The 20,014-nt window shown below is 41.2% G+C and overlaps 2 protein-coding genes across 2 annotated transcripts in view; both read right to left on the bottom strand.

Annotated features, from left to right (window-relative positions):
- The window catches only part of LOC143849980 (uncharacterized), a 78,042-nt gene extending 63,878 nt beyond the window's left edge, over positions 1-14,164 (bottom strand). Inside the window, exon 1 of the mRNA XM_077359310.1 lies at positions 14,131-14,164. The gene's annotated coding sequence lies outside the window, so the exon portion shown is untranslated. The remainder of the gene's footprint in view (positions 1-14,130) is intronic.
- Positions 1-15,109, bottom strand: part of LOC143849981 (uncharacterized) — a 67,165-nt gene extending 52,056 nt beyond the window's left edge. The window contains exon 1 of the mRNA XM_077359313.1: positions 14,789-15,109. Within this exon, the coding sequence (XP_077215428.1) occupies positions 14,789-14,924 (136 nt within the window). The 5' untranslated portion in view covers positions 14,925-15,109. The remainder of the gene's footprint in view (positions 1-14,788) is intronic.
- Positions 15,110-20,014: the final 4,905 nt, after the last annotated feature.

Raw genomic sequence — 20,014 nt, 5'->3', positions numbered from 1 at the left:
AGCCTAGGTATGGGACTAGGTGGGACCCAGCTGGGTACGGGACAAGCTTTAAGAACCTAGCCTAACGTGTTCCACCAGTAATGGAGCTTTTGCGTATTGGTTAAGTACCTAACAATTGGTACCAAAGCAGCAATCATGCCACTTGTTCAAGTCATGGGAGGGGCGAGATGATGGAACACATTAGGCTAGACCCTTAAAACCTGTCCAATACCTAGGATGGGTCCCACCTAGTCCCAAACCTAGGCTGACCCCCATTTAGACTCCTAAGACTCCAATTTCTACTCACATACTAATCCAAACTAAACTCAATCCCTATAGAAATATCTCTAACTAACAAACTCCGTCCTTCACTACACACATGGCAGCAACATCTACCTATAATAGCTAACCAACCTCCACGAAGGACATGTAAACATCATTCCTCTCCCCTTGAAGCAACCTTGTCCTCGAGGTTATTATTAGGGAAACACTAAAGAAGGTTCTTGTAACGTTTCTCACACAACATCCTCTTCAGCGGCTCCCTGCCATTTGATTAGCACTTCGGTCACCACATGATTACTGTGGTTCACCACTCGGCGATCAAGAATAGCCTTGGTTGTGGTTGCAGTACACCTTCATCAATGATGGGGCCAAAGTGATCTGATGTTGCACTTGATTTCCCATCTTCCGCTTGAGGCATGATACGTGGAACACAAATGAATGTGGGACCCAGACGTCAAGTCCAACTTATATGCTCCCGGGCCTATTTGTCGAATAACTTGATAAGGCCCATAAACCTTGGTGAGAGTTTTAATACCTTATGCATGGCCACTGAGTGTTGGCGAAAAGGTTGAAGACATAGATATATCCCACCACCCTGCTCGAATGATTTTTCAGTGCAGTATTGATCGGCTATGTGCTTCATTCGATTCTAGGTGGCAAGAAGGTTCTCGTTGAGAAACTTTAAAATCTATCTCGCCCTTTCACTATGTCTTCCATGGTTGCAGTACAAGCAACATAAGATAAGAGAAGTGGCAATGTCACACCATAAACAGCCTAATACGGAGTCGAGTCTGTGACTGAATGAATGTTTGTGCTATACCACCATTCTACTTATAAGTTCCATTTAGTCCATTCCTTGGGTCGAACCCTTGTAAAACACCTCAAATAATTATCGGGGCATCAATTGACAACCTCAGTTTGACTGGTTTGACTGTCTGATTGGAGATGGTACGCCGATCTTAGCTTAATCAGGAGAAATTATATGATGATGGAGCGTACAAGGTCGTATTCATCATCCCACCCATGATATTTGATCAGACAGCAGCACACTTTTTAAGATGCTTTTTTTAATGGTATTTTTTAAGATGCTGTTGTCGGATCAAATATCAAAGGCGGCACTTTCGTCGTACGTTGAATATGAGTTTGTACCCTCGTTCATCTTATAATTTCTCCTTAATCAGGTACCTTGCAATCTAAATGGTTCTTGCCAAAAGAAACTTGGAGGATTCCGGTCGATAATAATGGAAATAGACATCCCATGAAGCTTAAATACATTATCAAAAGCAGTATAAGGGTGTGATAAAGGAATGAAATGAGCACTTTGATAAACGATCTACCACCACCATGATTACATCTCGACCATTTGACGGGGGTAGCCGATCAATAAAGTCCATGAAAATTTCATACCATACCTTGGTAGGGATTGGCAACGGTTGTAATGGTCCAGAGGAGGTGACATTTTCAGCCTTGTCATGTTGACATGTGTCGCACTCCCTGATAAACTTTCGAATGAATGACAGCATCCCATGCCAAAAGAAATCAGCCTTAACCCTTTGTATGGTCTTATGATAACCCGAATGTCCTGTAGTTGGGCTTTCATGTAGTTGCTTGAGAATTTGGACTCAAATGGGGGACTGTGAACTAATATATAGGCGTCCTTTATAAAAGAGCAAGCCACCATGACACGTATATCGCGTAGGGTGCAACTAACCATCATTGAATTGTTTCTCCTTCTCTGTTAATTCTACATCACTGATATAGACTGATCGAATGGTTTCAAGCCAGCTTGGAATGGGCTTAGAGATACCCATCGATGATCCTGGTTTGTCTCTTCAGGAAAATGTCAGTTACCTTGTTTTCTTGCTCAATACAATACTCTACTATAAAGTTATAGCATATTAGTATAGTAAGCCATCTTTGTTGGGTCGGTGTGCGAACTCATTGTTCCCATAGGTATTTGAGGCTTTGCTGGTCTGTTCAGACCTGGAGTTGTTGGCCCAGTATATAAGCACAGCACTATTGCATTGTCATAACCAAAGCCAATAATTCTTTTTAATATGTAGATACAAACAAGGTCTTCCCTTTTAAGGCCTGACTTAGGAATGCCATCGGCCTACCTTCTTGCATTAAAATGACACCGGTACCATTACTGGAAGCATCACACTCTATGGTAAAAGGTTTAAAGTAATTCGGCAATGCTAGCAGTGTTGGCTTGGCCATGGGTTGCTTGAGTCTTTCAAAAGCATTTTGATGTGCATCTAATCAATGAAAAGAGTTCTTCAGCATGGACGTGAGGGGTCACAGTCTTTCCATAAGTTTGCATAAACTTCATGTAGTATCTCGTTAGTCCAAGGAAACCTCGAAGAGCCTTAACAGAAGAAGGTAATGGTCAACTCAAAATACAATAGAGCTTATTGGGATCAATAACCACCCCATTCTTTGAGATCATACGACCAAGGCAATCCACTTCTTCACACCCAAATCAGCACTTAGAATCCTTCACATACAACTTGTGGGTCCGTAACAAGCTCAAGGTATGGCAAAGAAGGATTAAGTGGTCGTTTCATGATAACAATAAATTAAAATATCATCAAAAAAGACTAGCACAAACTTACAAACGTAGGGTCGGAATACCTCAATCATCAACCCTTGGAAGGTGGAGGGAGCATTTGTGAGACCAAACGGCATCACAAAAAAATCATAATCATGTGTGCAAAAGGTTGTTTTGTGGATGTCGTCAGGGCGCACTTTAAGTTGATGATAGCCCAACCACAGAATAAGTTTCGAGAAGTTCGTAGCCCCATGAAGCTCATCTAAAAGTTCATCCACCATCGAAATCTGGAACTTGTCTTTGATAGTGTCTCAATTGAGACTTTTATACTCCACAGATAACCTCCAACTATCATCATTTTTTCCCCACAAGTAATACAGGAGATGAAAAGGGGCTCTCATCTAGGCCGTATGATCCCACCTTGCAACATCTCTCATACAATATTATCGACTTCACTCTTTTGATAATATGGATACTGATATGGACAAACACCTTCAAGGTGCGTAGCTCCAATGAGAGGAATCTGATTGTCTTGTGCTCGTGCCGACGGGAGTTATTGGGTTCTTTAAATGTGTCATGGAATTCAAATAATAGCTCCTTTGGTTCGATAGGAGTCATGGTTGGAGCTAACAATTGAAGAATACCCCACATGTCTATGATCTTGCCATCGTTTTCATAACATAACAATCCACTACTGATAATTCCTTAGCTGGATCACCCTTGAATTGGTAGGAATTTCCGTTCAAGGTGAACTTCATCCACAAATTGGATAAATTTCATATGATCGGTGGTCAGTGAGACCTCAGAATGGCATCGCATCCTCCCAACGGTAGTAGATAGAAATCAATCGAGATGGAAAACCCATGTATCATCAATGGAAGTTCCAGGCACTTCCTTCACTAGAAAGATTGTTTCTGCTTGTCATCATAACCTCAAAATTACCTCCTCATTAACTGTATCACCTAATTTTCGGGCAATTCTAGGGTCTAAAAAATTATGAGTGCTACCCGAGTCACCAGGAGTGGCTCCATCTTCGACCATTTCATCTTCACCTTCTTCCACTGCCATGTACCTTCCATTAGATAAAGCTCTTGTACCTAGCATTTATGCCATGCAGTGAAGTATTCATCGTAGTTGTAGCATAACCCATTGTCATGTTGTTCTTTCATCTCCATTGGAATTAGATGCTTGAAGGTGAGATTTTTGGATTTTGGGGGAGTCGTACTAATTGCCCAATTGGAGTGGACTTCAGTTTGCCGATGTTTTAACAAAACAAATCTTCTTGATGTCTAGCAAGTCCGATAGGGAGACAAGGAATCAGGTTGAAACATTTGAACATTCAATCTGATATCTTCCTTAAGCCCTCCCTTAACACAGTTGGTCATGAAAGCTTCATTTAAACCTTTCATATGGTTAGGCAATGATTCAAATTGTGCTTGAGAGTCTTGTATGTTGGAGACTAGTGTCAGCCAAAGTCTTAAGTTTCGGATTCGGTTGCCGCGGAAATAGAGACGTTTCAGTTTCGGTTGAAAATTCCAGTAGAAATCTGGTAAAATCACGAAAACGTATGGAAACATACGCAAATTATAGAATTTAAAGATGAAACTTTATGAAATGCTAGAATAAGTACAAATGCCCACTTAGAAACCATCACATAAGCAAGATACTCATCCATAATGGTTTAAAAACATCGAATACCTAGTGACATGAATTATCACACATGCCTAGTAATTTAGTACATACCGAATTTCACATGTAATTCATATAAATATTTATATATAATTCATGCACCACATTTGACATGCAATTCTTATAAATATAATTATGCAATACATATTGATATGTTATATCATTATTACACTTACGATTTTGGTTTATGTATTTCAGTCATTTCAGTTTCAGTTTCAGTTTCAGTTTCAATAAAGATGGAAGCCGAAACATTTTTGTTGTTTCGTGTCGGTTTCATTAGAAATTTAAAGCCATGGTCTCAGGTTAGCTAACGCTACCGTCAGATCTTCATACTCAATAGGACCGAATCGAATTTCCAATGCTTACACAAACGCATGCTAGTTTGCCACAACACCCAACTTCTGCATCCACTTGTATTACTGAAGAGCTGCTCCTTCGAGGTGGAAAGAAGATATCACCATTTTCTGATCGACAGGAGTTTGGTGACAAGCGAAGAACTGCTCTACCCCATAAATCCACCCAGACAGGTCTAAGCCATCGAATCGTGGAAAATCCAATTGCATAGCACGGGTTTGGATTGTTCCACCATATGTTGTGTGATGGGTATCATCATGTCGATTGAAAGAAATGTTTGTTGCCGTCTCTCTTTTATCACAATCCCAGATTCTAGAAAACTAGTGTCCATGATAGTGATCTTGTGAAGAAGCTCAGTCGTCAATTGATGGTATCTTAGGGAATACTCTTGTATATCGCTCAATACACGGCCTTGTCGGTCAGAAGTTTCCTTCAGCTGACAGACCACTTCAACGAGCTTGGCTAATCTTGATCCATAAGCCATACCAAAACACAGACCGGCTCTGACACCAAAGATGATGCGTGTTTTCTTGATTGCGGATTATAGTGGCTTTAGGATTGCTTCGAGGTAAAGCCTATTAACGAGACTTCTCCCACAAAGGAAATCTCGCTATCACCGGCAACTCTTTGTAATTAGAAAAAATTTTATTCACACAGTTTTCCCTTTCCATTTCTTTGTATATTTATAGTGTAATTATACCATCCCTGCAATCAAAGGATATATCAGCTCATTGTAACGTATCTACAATCTCTATTTAATGGCATCAATAGCAAAGACCACCGATAAGGGTTTTTGTTGTCTAAGTTTATATCCTTTGCACTTTGTTCTCAAAGTTTTCATAGTATCAGAGCCCTAGACTCACGTCTCCACTTCTCAACGGTTCGTCTTCAACAGTTCTTCATCCTCTCCTCCTTTTCTCTTTCAACAGCTCTTCATCCTCTCTTTTTTTCAATAGTCCTTCTTCAACCATTCCTTTTTTTTCAACAGTTCCTTTTCCTTCTCTTTTTCAAGAGTTCCTTTTCCTTCTCTTTTTTTTATATATAGTTCTTCTTCTTCAACAGTTCCTCCTCATGGCCCTATTGACCAACAGTTCTTCTTCCACATCTCCTTCTCCCTCTTTCATCATCTCCAATGTATCAAACCTCGTTTCTATTAAACTTGATCGCAATAATTTCCCGTTGTGGCGCTCTCAGTTTGAACCACTTCTTCTCAGCCATGACCTCATGGGTTTCGTCGACGGTTCTATACCCTGTACGGAAAAATTTCTCCGTGATAAAGATGGGAACGATACATCGGCAATTGATCCTGCGTACATTGAATGGTATCAACAGGACCAAAATCTCCTAAGTTGGCTACGTGCAACACTCTCTGAACATGTCCTCTCTCAGGTTGTAGGCCTCCACACCTCTCGCGCTGTATGGACAGCCATTGAAGAGTGCTTCGCCTCGGTCTCTGGTGACCGCACAATAGAATTAAAGAGCCAACTACAAAACCTTCGAAAAGGTACTTTACTTATCACGGATGATCTTCTTAAACATAAGAATCTTGTTAATGAGTTATCAGCTGTGGGTCACTTTGTTGATGAATCTGATCAAGTAAACAAAATTTTTTATGGTCCTGAAGAGTATGACCCGGTCATTGTGCATGTCTCTGCCCCAAATCAAAAAGAGCATGTTTCCGTTGCCTCTGTTCATGGACTTCTCTTGAATATGGAGATGCGGCTTGCTCATCATCGTAGACAGCCCTTATCATCAGAACATACCACAACCGCATTGTTCACACCCCGCAATGCACTTACGGCATCGCAAAACCGGGGTGGTGGTCGATCTCATTTCCATCGTGGTCGGGCCGTGGACGTACACCTCAGGGAGTCAGTGGTTCTGGATTACTTCCAACTCCACCTCCTGTCCCTAATCGTCCAACTTGCCAGATTTGTAGCAAACCTGGACACATGGCCATGGATTGCTATTGCCTACCTTATGTGATTCAAGTACGCCATCCTCCTCCAAAGCTTGCTGCAATGGCTTCCTCTTCCAGCTCTCCTACTAATCAGACTTGGTACACCGACATTGGAGCAACCGATCATCTTACTTCGGACCTTGGGAACCTCCTCTGCATTCTGAATATCAAGGCACTAACAAGGTTTCTGTTGGCAATGGTGCAGGTTTGCATATCTCTCACATTAATCACAATACTCTTCACACTCCACATGCAAAATTTAATCTAACCAACTTGCTGCATGATATTTCTACCAATTTTCTTTCTGTTCACCGTTTCACCCATGATAATAACTGTATTATTTGTTTTGACTCATCTGGTTTTTGTATCAAGGACAAAGCTACGTGGAGGACGCTTTTCAGCGAGGGGAGTGAGAATGGTCTCTACGCCCTTCATTTGCACCGCACCCACATCAATAAATCTCAGCATACTGCTTAAATTAGTGAACGAGTTTCAGCACCCCTATGGCACTCTCGATTGGGCCATCCACCTTCTAATGTTTTGCAATATGTTGGTTTGTCTTTTAAATTACCTGTCAGTGGCTCTTTTCGGCTTTCTTCCATTTGCTCTTCATTCCAAATGGGTAAAAGCACGAAGCTGCCATTTTCATTGTCCTCTTCTATTTTTTCTCGTCCTTTAGACTTGAAGCATTGTGACATTTGGGGCCCTTCCCCTACTTTATCAATAAGTGGGTTTAGTTATTATATTTATTTCATTGATGATTGCACAAAATATGTTTGGCTTTATCCCTTAAAAGTTCGCTCTCCTGCTTTGATTTGTTCATTCAATTCAAGAAATATGTAGAAAATATGTTATCCGTCAGAATAAAACAATTTCAATCTGACGGTGGGGGTGAGGTCATGAGCCATTGTTTTCAAAAAGTACTCTATGATATCAGCATTTTTCATCGTGTCTCATGTCCCCACACCCCTGAACAGCAAGAGGTCGCTGAGAGAAAACATCGCCATATTGTTGACATGGGCCCCACACTACGCGCCCATGCCAACATACCCACCCGTTTTTAGGTTGAGGCCTTCAACACAGCCGTCTACCTCATCAACCAGCTCCCTTCTCGGATCCTTGAGAATCAATCTCCATGAGAACGCCTTTTTGGCAAGCAGCCTAACTATACTTTTTTTCGGACTTTTGGGTGTTGGTGCTTTCCTTGTCTATGTCCGTATAATCGAACCAAGTTAAATTTTCGCTCCTCTCCATGTGTCTTCCTTCTAACTCAACTCCACTCAACTCAACTAAGCCTTTGTCCCAACCTAGTTGGGTTCGGTTAATGAATTCTTTAGAAAATTTTCAAGAAGAAGGTGAAAAGATCTACCCGGTTCAAAATGACTAAGTCTACTCCTGACACTATTTGGGTTTGTCTACATGGATCATTTTCTTCCATTCTATCCTATCCAAGGTCATGTTCTCTGTTATGTTCCTAACCCTCAAGTCTTTCCTCACTGTTTCTACCCAAGTTGTTTTCGGTCTACCCCTACCTCTTTTTACTCCATCAACTTCGCACAAGTCACTTCTTCTCACTGGCGCATCCAAGGGCCTACATTGGATATGCCCAAACCATCTTAGGCGGTGCTCTCTCATCTTCTTCTCAATTGGTGCCACCCCCACCTTTTTACGCATGTCTTCATTTTTAATTCGATCTAACCTTGTGTGGCCGCACATCCATCTAAGCGTTCGCATCTCCCCTACACTCATCTTATGCACATGTTGCTTCTTGGTGGCCCAACATTCTGAGCCGTACAACATGGCTGGCCTCACAGCTGTCTTATAAAACTTTCCCTTCAGCTTGGTAGGGATTTTACGATAACACAGAACTCCTGAGGCAAGCTTCCACTTTAGCCAACTTGCTCTTATTCTATGGTTAACATCCTCTTCAATATCTCCTTCCTTATGTAGAATTGAACCAAGATAGAGAAAGATATCCCTCTTAGGTACCTCATGTCCAATCATATTTACTACATCCTCGTCCCGCCTCCTTACATTACTAAAGTTGCACTCCATATACTCTGTTTTAGTCCTACTCAATCTAAAACCTTTGGATTCCAAAGTAGTTCTCCGTAACTCTAACTTAGCATTTACTCCTGCTTTGGTTTCGTCAAATAATACTATGCCATCTGCAAATAACACACACCATTTTACCTCATCTTGGATACCTCTGTAAGTTCATCTATAACTAGCGTAAAAAGATAAGGGCTTAGAGCTGATCCTTGGTGCAATCCTATTGTAATTGGAAACTCATTAGACGTGCCATCCATAGTTCTGAAACTAGTTACTGCTCCATCATACATATCCTTAATCACATCAACATATTTTGTAGGCATTTTTTTCCTTTCAAGGACCCACTAAATAACACTCCTAGGAACCCGATCATACGCTTTCTCCAAATCAATGAAAACCATATGAAGGTCCTTTTTCTTTTCTCTAAATCTCTCCATTAACCGCCTAATCAAGAAAATAGATTTCATAGTCGATCGTCCGGGCATGAAGCCAAACTGATTCTCTGACACCTGTCTCTTTTCTTAGTCTATGCTCAATTACCCTCTCCCCAATAATTGGTGCAACTCTGAATATCCCCTTTATTCTTATAAATCGGTACTAATGTACTCTTCCTCCACTCATCAGGCATCTTCTTAGTATTCAAAATATTGTTAAATAATCTAGTTAACCAAACTAAACCCACATCACCCAAGCATCTCCAAGTCTCAATAGGAATATCGTTAGGCCCCCTAGCCTTGCCTAATTTCATATTTTTCATAGCTACTCTTACCTCTGATGTTCGGATTCTACGAACAAACCTCCGGTTTGTATAATCATAAGCACCATCAAGTTCTCCCAAATTCGCTACAGGTTCTCCATTAAACAACTTATCGAAGTAACTTCTCCACCTCTCTTTAACCTTGTTTTCTTTTACTAACAATCTTTGATTCTTGTCTTTGATGCATTTTATATGATTCAAGTTCCTGCTCTTCCTTTCTCTCATCTTAGCAAGTTTGTAAATATATCTTTTTCTCCTTCTTTCGTCCCTAGTCTGTGGTACAATTCCTCATATGCCTTGCCTCTAGCTTCTCTTACTGCCTTCTTAGCTTCTTTTCTAGCTAATTTATATACTTCTCAATGTTCTCATTTCTACACTTATGCAAACATTTGTAACACTCTCTTTTAGACCTAATCGTCTTTTGGACCTCCTCATTCCACCACCACGTATCTTTAGACGGCGGCCCCCTTCCTCTAGATTCTCCAAGTACCTCTCTAGCCACTTTCCTGATATAACTAGACATCCCATTCCACTTAATATCAGTCCCCCGTCAAGACTCCACGATCCTTCTTTAATCAGTCTATCCTTAAAAATCTTTAGTTTTTCCCCTTTGAGATCCCACCACCTAGTCCTCGGATGTCTAACATCTCTATCTTTTCTCTTCCAACTTTTGATGCATACCTCCAACACCACCAACCTATGTTGTGTGACTAGACACTCCCCGGGTATGACTTTACAATCTTTACACGAAGCTCTGTCCTCTCTCCTAGTGAGGATAAAATCTATCTGGCTACAGTTGGTGCCACTGCTAAAGGTTATCAAGTGTGAGTCTCTTTTCTTAAAAAAGTATTTGTTAACATCAAATCATTTGCTACTGCAAAACCCAAAATATCTTCTCCTGGCTCATTCATATTGCCAAAACCCAGTCCTCCATGTACCCTCTCAAAACCTCCACTAATTTTTCCCACATGTCCATTTAAATCTCCTCCTCTAAATAACTTTTCTCCATGTGGTATCCTTGGACTACTTCAACCATATCCTCCCAAAATTGCATCTTGACAGAATCATTTAATCCTATTTGAGGGGCATACGCACTAATAACATTAATCGTCTCTTCACCTAATACTAATTTAATTAGAATAATTCTATCACCCTTCCTTTTAACATCTACAACCTTATCTCTTAGACTCTTATTTATTATAATCCCTACACCATTTTTATTCCTCTCCTTCCCTGTGTACCATAACTATTGTTTTAAATTTCGGAATTCGGTGGGGACCGAGACCGAAATTTGGCAAATTTTCGAATTTCGGCCTTTACCAAATTTCAGCCGAAATTTTGGAATTTCGGTTCAGAATTTCGAGAAAATGTAATTTTTTTAAAAGAAATGTTACAAAATTTCGGAATTTCGGTCCGAAATTTCGAAATGAATTAAATAAGCTTTTTTAATTATTACCAAATTTCGACCAAAATTTCAAAATTTCGGTCGAAATTTCAGGGGTCCGAAACTGGTACTGAAACCGAAATTTTAAACTATGACCATAACTTGAAACCCGTATTTTCTATTTCCCTAGCTTTTTCTCCTACCCATTTAATCTCCTGAAGACAAGCTATATTAACTCTCCTTCTACTCAGCGTATCAACTAATTCCCTCAGTTTACCTGCTAGTGAACCTATGTTCCAACTAGCTAAACAAATCCTACTCTCTTGGACTAGCTTCCTCGCCCCCCGCACCAGTCCAGTCAAGTGCGAGGACCCTTGCTCATTTTCCACCACACCCGGGCGCCGATGTAGCGCGTCACTATGGGAGTGACGGCCCAGGACTAGCCTCCTCACCCCTCGCACCCGCCCATGAAGGTGCAAACACCCTTGCTCATTTAACAATACATCCGGGCGCCGATGCAGCGCGTCGCTAAGAGGGTTACGCCCCAACGAATTTTCTATAGGATTCATTTCATATAAGAGTGGCTAAGTTTTACGGCCAGCTGCCAACCTAACGCCAACCCTCCTCCTTTATCCTAGCTTGGGACAGGCTGTGAAAAACATAGGTGGAGTTCCCATGTGTCTTCCTTCTATACAGCTTAAATCACCATGGGTATAAGTGTTTGGATATCGCCTCAGAACGTGTCTTTCTCTCTCGCCGCGTGGTCTTCGATGAGCACACATTCCCGTTCAAGGATGTCACGACCAAACCTCCTCTCACTCCCGCCCCGGTCAACACTACCTGACATTCTCCTTAGCGCTCCACCACCGGTGCCATTGACTTTATCTATCCTACCTACACCCTCCATTCGTTCTCTCTTTCATGATCATATTATTCAAATCCAACCCATGACCTCTTTGCATGACACTACCTCTACGCCTGTTACCCAACCTACTACCTCTCCCATTACCCTGGTCCTTCCCCTCCCTTGATTTCTATAAGACCTTCTGAACCCCTTTGGCGCCCTTCCACTCACCCACTGGTGACGCGCTCCCAAGATGGCACTTTAAAACCCAAGAACACTTCTCTTAGCTCCTGTTATCCACTTCCTACAGCCCTCAACACTGAGAAATCCACGCCTGAACCTACCTACTTCACCACTGCCAACAAAAACTCTGAATGGCGACGTGCTATGGCACAAGAGTTTGATGCGCTACAACGAAATGGTATTTGGTCTCTCGTTCCCCTTCGCCCTAACATGACTATCATTGGATGTCGGTGGGTCTATAAATTAAAGCATCGAGCCGATGTCACTATTGAAAGGCACAAAGCACGACGCATTGCCAAAGGGTTCAATCAACATGACGGTATTGACTATATTGACACGTTTAGCCCTGTCGCAAAACCTACGACCATACGGGTTGTCATCAACATGACGGTATTGACTATATTGACACGTTTAGCCATGTCGCAAAACCTACCACCATACGGATTGTCTTAGCAATAGCGGTTCATTTCAATTGGCCCATCCGACAACTTGATGTTCAAAATGGTTTACATGGTATAACCCCAGGGTTTTGTTGATCCGCAACACCCCCATTACGTCTGTCGGCTTCATAAGTCCTTGTACGGACTCAAACAAGCCCAATGGGCTTGGTATGATCGGTTGACTACTCATTTACATATGCTTGGCTTTCGTGGCTCTTCCGCATATCACTCTTTTTGTGTGGAGACAGCAAGGGAGTCTCATCATTCTACTCATTTATGTTGATGACATCATTATTACAGGTAGCCACTCTAATTCAATTCGTGCGGTCATAACTCAACTAGCCAATGTCTTTGCCACGAAAGATCTTGGTCCTTTAAATGACTTTCTTGGACTTGAAGTACACCGATCATGAGATGGGTTATTCCTTTCCCAGACAAAGTACGATGTAGATTTATAAAAAAAGTACAAAATGAATAGTGCAAAGCCATACCCTTCTCCAGTGGTTTCTAACAGTCAACTATCAACATCTTCTGGGGGCTCTCTTCCAGATCCCTCTGAATATCGTAGCATTATGGGCGCACTCCAGTATCTCACTTGGGCCCGGCCTGACATTGCCTTCGTTGTTAACCAAGTATGCCAGTTTATGCACTCTCCCACAACAATTCATTTAACTGTGATCAAACACATCTTGCGCTATCTTAACGGGACAGCCTCTCATGGCCTTCTATTAAAACCATCCAATTTTACTTTATCGGCCTTCTATGATGCTGACTGGGCAGGTTATCCAGATAATCGCCGGTCCACATCTGGCCAATGTGTCTACACCTTGGGACAAACTTAGTGTCCTGGAGTTCAAAGAAGCAACCCATGGTTTCTCGATAAGTAGAGAATCCAAATATCGCTCTTTAGCACAATCTGCAGCTGAGTTAGCTTGGATCCAGCTCCTCCTTAGGGACCTTTATATTCCCACTCTTGCTCCTATTGTATGGTGCGACACTGCGACAACATTAATGCCATCTCTCTATTCAGTTTTAAACACATCGAGGTCGAATACCACTTCATCCAAGAGAAAGTTGTTCGTAAAGAGCTTAATGTCCGATATATTTCCACCAAAGACCAAATTGTCGATATTTTCACTAAGGGGCTCACCGCCATACGTTTCACTTTTATGTGAGACAAGCTGCAGGTTCGTCCCTTCCCCATCAACTTGAGGGGGAATATTAACGAGACTTCTCCCACAGAGGAAATCTCGCTATCACCAGCAACTCTTTGTAATTAGGAAATATTTTATTCACACAATTTTCCCTTTCCATTTCTTTGTATATTTATTTGTGTAATTATAGCATCTCTGCAATCAAGGGATATACCAGCTCATTGTAACGTATCTACAATCTCTATTTAATGGCATCAATAGCAAAGACCACCTGTAAGGGTTTTTGTGGTCTTGAGTTTATATCCTTTGCACTTTGTTCTCAAAGTTTTCAAAGCCCAATCCTCCTTGCGTCAATTCCAGATTCAATTGCCATGCCATTCCATTGAATAAAGAAATTTGGTAAATACAATGACTATGCCACATGGCATTCCCTCATTCAACTAGGGGTGCAACTCGGGTCGGGTTGGGTCGGGTTCAGGCCAACCTGACCCGACCCCAGGAACTCGTTTTTCCAACCCGAACCCTACCCGATTCGATTTCCAACCCGATGAGGTTCAACCCAACCTGACCCGAGGTACCCATTTTTTCCAACCCGAGCCAACCCGAGTTTTTAAGCTTGAAAAAATAAAAAATAAATTATAAAAAAATGTCGGGTTTCACTCTGGTCAGGTTGCCAAACCCTCAACCCAAACCCAACCCGGGTTGGGAAAAGTCAACCCGAACCCGACCAGACCAGACCAGACCTTTTTTCGGGTTGAACCAGACCCGAGTTGCACCCCTACATTCAACCAAATCCAACTTCTCCCATAAACAACTCCTACAACCACTCAACCCAACACTCTACTTGAGACTCCTAAGACTCCTACTCACATGCTAATCCAAAACAAACTCAATATTTATGGAAATATATCTATCTAACAAACTCATCCCCTTCATTGGACACATGGCAGCAACATTTATATACAATAGCTAACCACCATCCATGTAGGACACGTACACATCATAAAACTTGTCTAATAGAAAAACCCATCTCACCAAAGCAAAAATCAACAAGCAAAACGACAAAGGAAACTCTGAAAAGCTTAGAAGAAGAACTAACCCGTAGCTTCGTTTTCACTCTCCTGAGGTCGGCAGTAAACACGAAATCCTCTCCCGTGTAAAGATTTTCGGCAGGAATTGGAACGGAAAGCAATAAACGGAGAGAAACTGGGTCTTACAATCTGCAATGACGCCATTTTTTTAGTGCTTAAGAACAGACTCACCAGACGGAGATCAGACGGAGCAGAACCGCATTTCGGAAAGGGAAAATGTATGGTGAAGATGATTAGAGATGGAGAAATGATTGTAGGGTTTTTGTGGTTTCACTGGTTGTGTATATCGTTGCGTGTCGTGTCTGTTTCTTTAGGGCCACAAGTTTCCGAGACGAGGAGGAGGGGATCTGTTTTACGCTTGACCGCGTAAGTTGTGAACAAAAAACATGGATGATGCGGTCATTGAGTGGGGCCCAACTATACCTTTCGAATGTTGTTCAAAAGTTTTTTAATGGGAAAAATACAGATACACCGCCCTCTAGTTTCGACACATTCAACTCTAACCAATTTTCAAACGTGACAACTACACCTCGAGTTTTTTTTAACGTGTGGGAGTAGACGGCGAGGTGGAATTGACTAAAATGCCCTCGTCTTCTCCAACTTAAAATTAGGGTTTTCAAACTTGAAAACTGAAAATTAGGATTTGATTCAAATCCTTGTTTATTTATCAACATAAACCCTCGATTTAGGAGTTTTATTTGTCTTCATTAACACCATTATCATGATTTGCACATAAACCCTAATATTTAAGGCTTTTTTTTGTTTTTATCAATGTTTTTTTCTTGAAATGTGGGTTTGATGTAGCCATGGGGTGGGGTTTCATTGTCTATGGTGGAGGTAATGGCGGTGGCCGGAGATAGCGACGACGACGGGTGGCCGGAGGTGCAACGACGGCAGTGGGAAATGGCGTAACCCTCATCCCTCTGCAAATGAAGGTATTTCTATCCGCAAAATATTAATTATGGTTAGTTTCAGTCTTTCCGTTAGGTTAAACTGATGGACCGTTGACGGAGGGGGTGTACTTGTCACGTTTTGAAACCTCAAGGGTGTACTTGTTTGAGGGGGTGTACTTGTCACGTTTTGAAACCTCAAGGGTATACTTGTCACATTTTGAAAGTCAGGGTTAGAATTGAATGTGTCAGAAACTAGAGGGGGTGTGAATGTAATTTTCCCTATTTTAATTATGCAATCTTAACCTTCCATCTAGCGACCAGCAAAACTGAGTTCAGCCGCAAATTTCTATTTATTTTGGTCATCCGTTGTTTGGAAGATGGAAAATGAATTGATGTGATACGACCCCTTGGATAAAAGTAAAAATAAGGGAGAGAAACAGTGTAGGCCTATTCAAGATGGCCAAATCTCCTAAAACAGTCATTGTTTTTTCATTCATTCGTTAAAAAGAAAGAGATTACATACTTATAGAATTAGCATTTCTACTATTTAGGAAACAATCCAAACTTCCCAAATCCTAAAAGATGATTAGGAAACAAGATAAAAATAAAAGGAAACTAATATTAATGGGAATATCCTAGCTATAGCAAGAAATAAGGAAATCTACTACTAAGGAAATCAAGAAGATCTTCCAGCTAATCTTGGGTACATAACATTCCCTTCCTCTTAAGAGTCCTTGTCCTCGAGGACTAAAATCCTTCTACTTTTATTATTTCTTCTTCCTCGTTTTCAAATCCAAATCCTTCTAATATCGCCAACTGTCCTTGACATTGATGGAGTGGGCTATACTTCTCATCGCAATTATAGCATAACCCTTTCTTGCGCCGCTCGATCATTTCGGTAGGTGTTAATTTTTTTGCTGGTAATAGTCCGTCGTTCATGAGGGCAACCGCTGTAGGAACAGACGTCGATGGATTTGGTAGTAGGGGGTGCGAGTATCGACCACTAGCTAGAGATAATTCCTCATGTAACAAGGCTAGTTGGGAAGCATGCTGGAGAGTAATCGGTTGAAATATTTTAACGCCGGCCTGGATATCGTCACGAAGGCTCGAAACAAAACATTCGATTAAGAATGATTCGGGTAATTGAAAGGTTCGGTTGACCAATCGCTCAAACTGCGACTGATATTCCCGAACAGATTCCGTTTGTTGTAATTTTGATAGTGCTCCTCCTGAATCGTCGCTTCCAGGCGGTCCAAACCGAGCACATAAAGCATGCTTGAATTGTGACCATGCCATTACACCCATGGACTTCTCCATCCAACAAAACCATGGTATTGCATCCCCAGTAAGGTGGATCGATGCCAAATCTACCATACGTTCATCGGGTATTTTATTAAACCTTTGAAATTGTTCAGCACTAAAAACCCACCCGGCTAGATCGGATCTATCAAATCTAGGAAATTCTAGACAAAAAGGTACAGAGATGTGTCTGCACATCTTCAAGATTTCCTTGATTTACTTGTGGTGCTATGGGGGCAACATCCACTTCGTCCTAAACCTTTGATGCGACTAAACTTTGGCATGTTGCATCTAAGGCCGTCAATTTCTTTAGAAAATCTTCAAGAATACGTCCGTGCGCTTCGTAGCCTTCCTTAAGAGATCGAATCTCTGTCTCCATCCGCTGGCTTCGAGTAGCATGACTTTCATTAGCCATAGCTCTGATACCAGATGATACGACCCCTTGGAAAAAAGTAAAAATAAGATAGAGAAACAATGTAGGCCTATTCGAGATGGCCAAATCTCCTAAAACAGTCCTTGCTTTTCCGTTCATACGTTAAAAAGAAAGAGATTATATACTTATAGAAATAGCATTTCTACTATTTAGGAAACAATCCAAACTTTCCAAATCCTAAAGGATACTTAGGAAACAAGATAAAAATAAAAGGAAACCAATATTAAGGGGAATATCCTAGCTATAGCAAGAAATAAGGAAATCTACTACTAAGGAAATCAAGAAGATCTTCCAGCTAATCTTGGGTACGTAATATGATGAAATTGTTATCCAAGAATGAGATTTTATATATATGTTGTGTGTGCGTGAAGTCCACTATTTTTCAAGAGAACGAATCACGTACATCGCGACGCAGCGCAACACGCTTCGTCGCCCATTCGGAGCCGTCCGATCATTTCGATGGACGAGATTAGCACTTCTAATAACCGCTTAGAAAAGGTTGCCGGTAGCCTCCTCCTTCGCTTTTCCTATTCTTTAGGACGACTCAAATTTCACACTCTGATACGTGCTATTGTGGTGTATGTGAGTAGTTAGAATGTAGTTATAGTTATGTAGTTAAGGTTTGTGGGGGTTAGTTATTTGTGATGTGTCTTGTTAGTGGGTTAATGGGCTTGTGATGTGGCACTCCATCTTGATTGTATTTATGTAGTAGTAATTCAATGAAATGGGAGGAATAGAATTTTACAGCACAAAGGTAACTTTGTTCTTGGAGAGTCATGGTTCCTCTCGAATCGAGCCATTAGGAGGTCTGGTTGCCTCGAATCAACCACTCTCCCCCTCTTTTTTCTATTTTCTGCTTGTTTACTTGTGTTACGGCCAATTAGGCACGTAACAAGTGGTATTAAAGCCGTCGATCCTACGCCATGCCTATATCTTCGGAGCTTTTGGAATCCATACGAGATGGCTTCCAGCAAATCCAAGTGCTTGTTTCGAAAATGATGGAAGAACACCACCAATTTGCGGAAGGTTTGAACACAATTAGTATAGAGATAAAGGAAATGCGCAAAGAATATGAAAAGTTGAAACTTGAGAAAGGTGATGTCCGTGTAGAGAAAAGTGTGAGAATTGATGGAGATGGAGATACTTTAGTTAAACAACATGCAAAGTCATTCGATCAATTCATCGTTTTGATGCGGCTTCATGAAGAATCGTATTTCCTTCCAGATTTGATTACAGTGGATTTTGAAGGCGGGGTTCAAATGGTCGTGACTGCTGTTTTTGAAGGACACGAAAGCCTAAGTGTAGTTGTGTTGTTCAATAAATCTGCGCCCAATAAAATTTGGGACCCAGGTGGAATAGAGTATTTCCTCACATAATTCAACCTCAAGGACAAGGTCGTTTCAAGGGGGAAGGAATGATACGTGCTATTGTGGTGTATGTGAGTATAGAATGTAGTTATGGTGATGTAGTTAAGGTTTGTGGGGGTTAGTTATTTGTGATGTGTTTTGTTAGTGGGTAAATAGGCTTGTGATATGGCACTCCATCTTGATTGTATTTATGTAGTAGTAATTCAATGAAGTGGGAGGAATAGAATTTTACAGCACAAAGGAAACTTTGTTCTCGGTGAGTCATAGTTCCTCTCGAATCGAGTCATTAGGAGGTCCGGTTGCCTCGAATCAACCTCTCTCCCCCTCTTTTTCTATTTTCTGTTTGTTTACTTGTGTTACGGCCAATTAGGCACGTAACACACTCGACATCCCAATCCCAATCGCAAATCTAATCGCAGCAAAAAAAAATTGAAGTTTCCATTTTTCAACAGATTCTCTCCCTCTCTCTGTCACTTTTCTGGTGAACTCAAAACCCTTATCCGGCAGTCGCAATACATTAGCCGACGCCCCCTCTCGCCAAACTGTGGAAGATGGAAACAATGTGGTGATTTGATCGGTGGAAGATGGCAATGGCTCCGTTAAGGAAGAAGACAAATTGAAGGAAGCCTCCATCTTGCCGAACGGAGCATGTTCGTTGGTGGTGGATTACTTGTGACAGAAGAAAGAAGACGATTTGAAAGAACGGCATCCACATCTCTTTCTATTTAGATCTGCACCCAAATAGGGTTAGGGTTTTGTGAAGAAATGTACAGTTTTATGAGATATCTTTGTTTTATTTATGGAATGCTCAGCAATGAATTAGAATCTGCATTTTTATTTGTGAAATTTGCAGTTTTATAAAGAATCTGCATGTCTTGAATTTGGTTTTATAGTTCATTTGGTTGATATGGAAATCAAACGGATTAGTTTGCATTTGTTCTTGTTATTATTAATCTTTTGGTTTTAGATTTTGTTTGACTCCTGCACAATCTTGCTCATTCTTGTTCTCAGTGAATAAGCATGGCTTTGACTCCAATAACTGATAATACTCAGTAATTCCTTATGATGATAATACCCTATTTCTTTTGAATAGAATTCTCTGACCACATGTTCATTTCCACGGAGCACATGATTATTGATCCACATTGAGACGCTCTTGCTTGCCACAATCTTCTCGTGGATCTTTAGCTCAAATGGAAGAGCACTTGGGAAACATGGCCTAACCTACGTTTCTAAGGAGTA

This window comes from Tasmannia lanceolata, unplaced genomic scaffold (genome assembly GCF_043159265.1).
Source record: "Tasmannia lanceolata isolate RefF3 unplaced genomic scaffold, GAP_Taslan_0.1 ptg000018l, whole genome shotgun sequence".
NCBI classification, from domain to species: Eukaryota; Viridiplantae; Streptophyta; class Magnoliopsida; order Canellales; family Winteraceae; genus Tasmannia; species Tasmannia lanceolata.
Note: the sequence above shows the minus strand (reverse complement) of the source record. Positions and strands in the feature narration are given on the sequence as shown.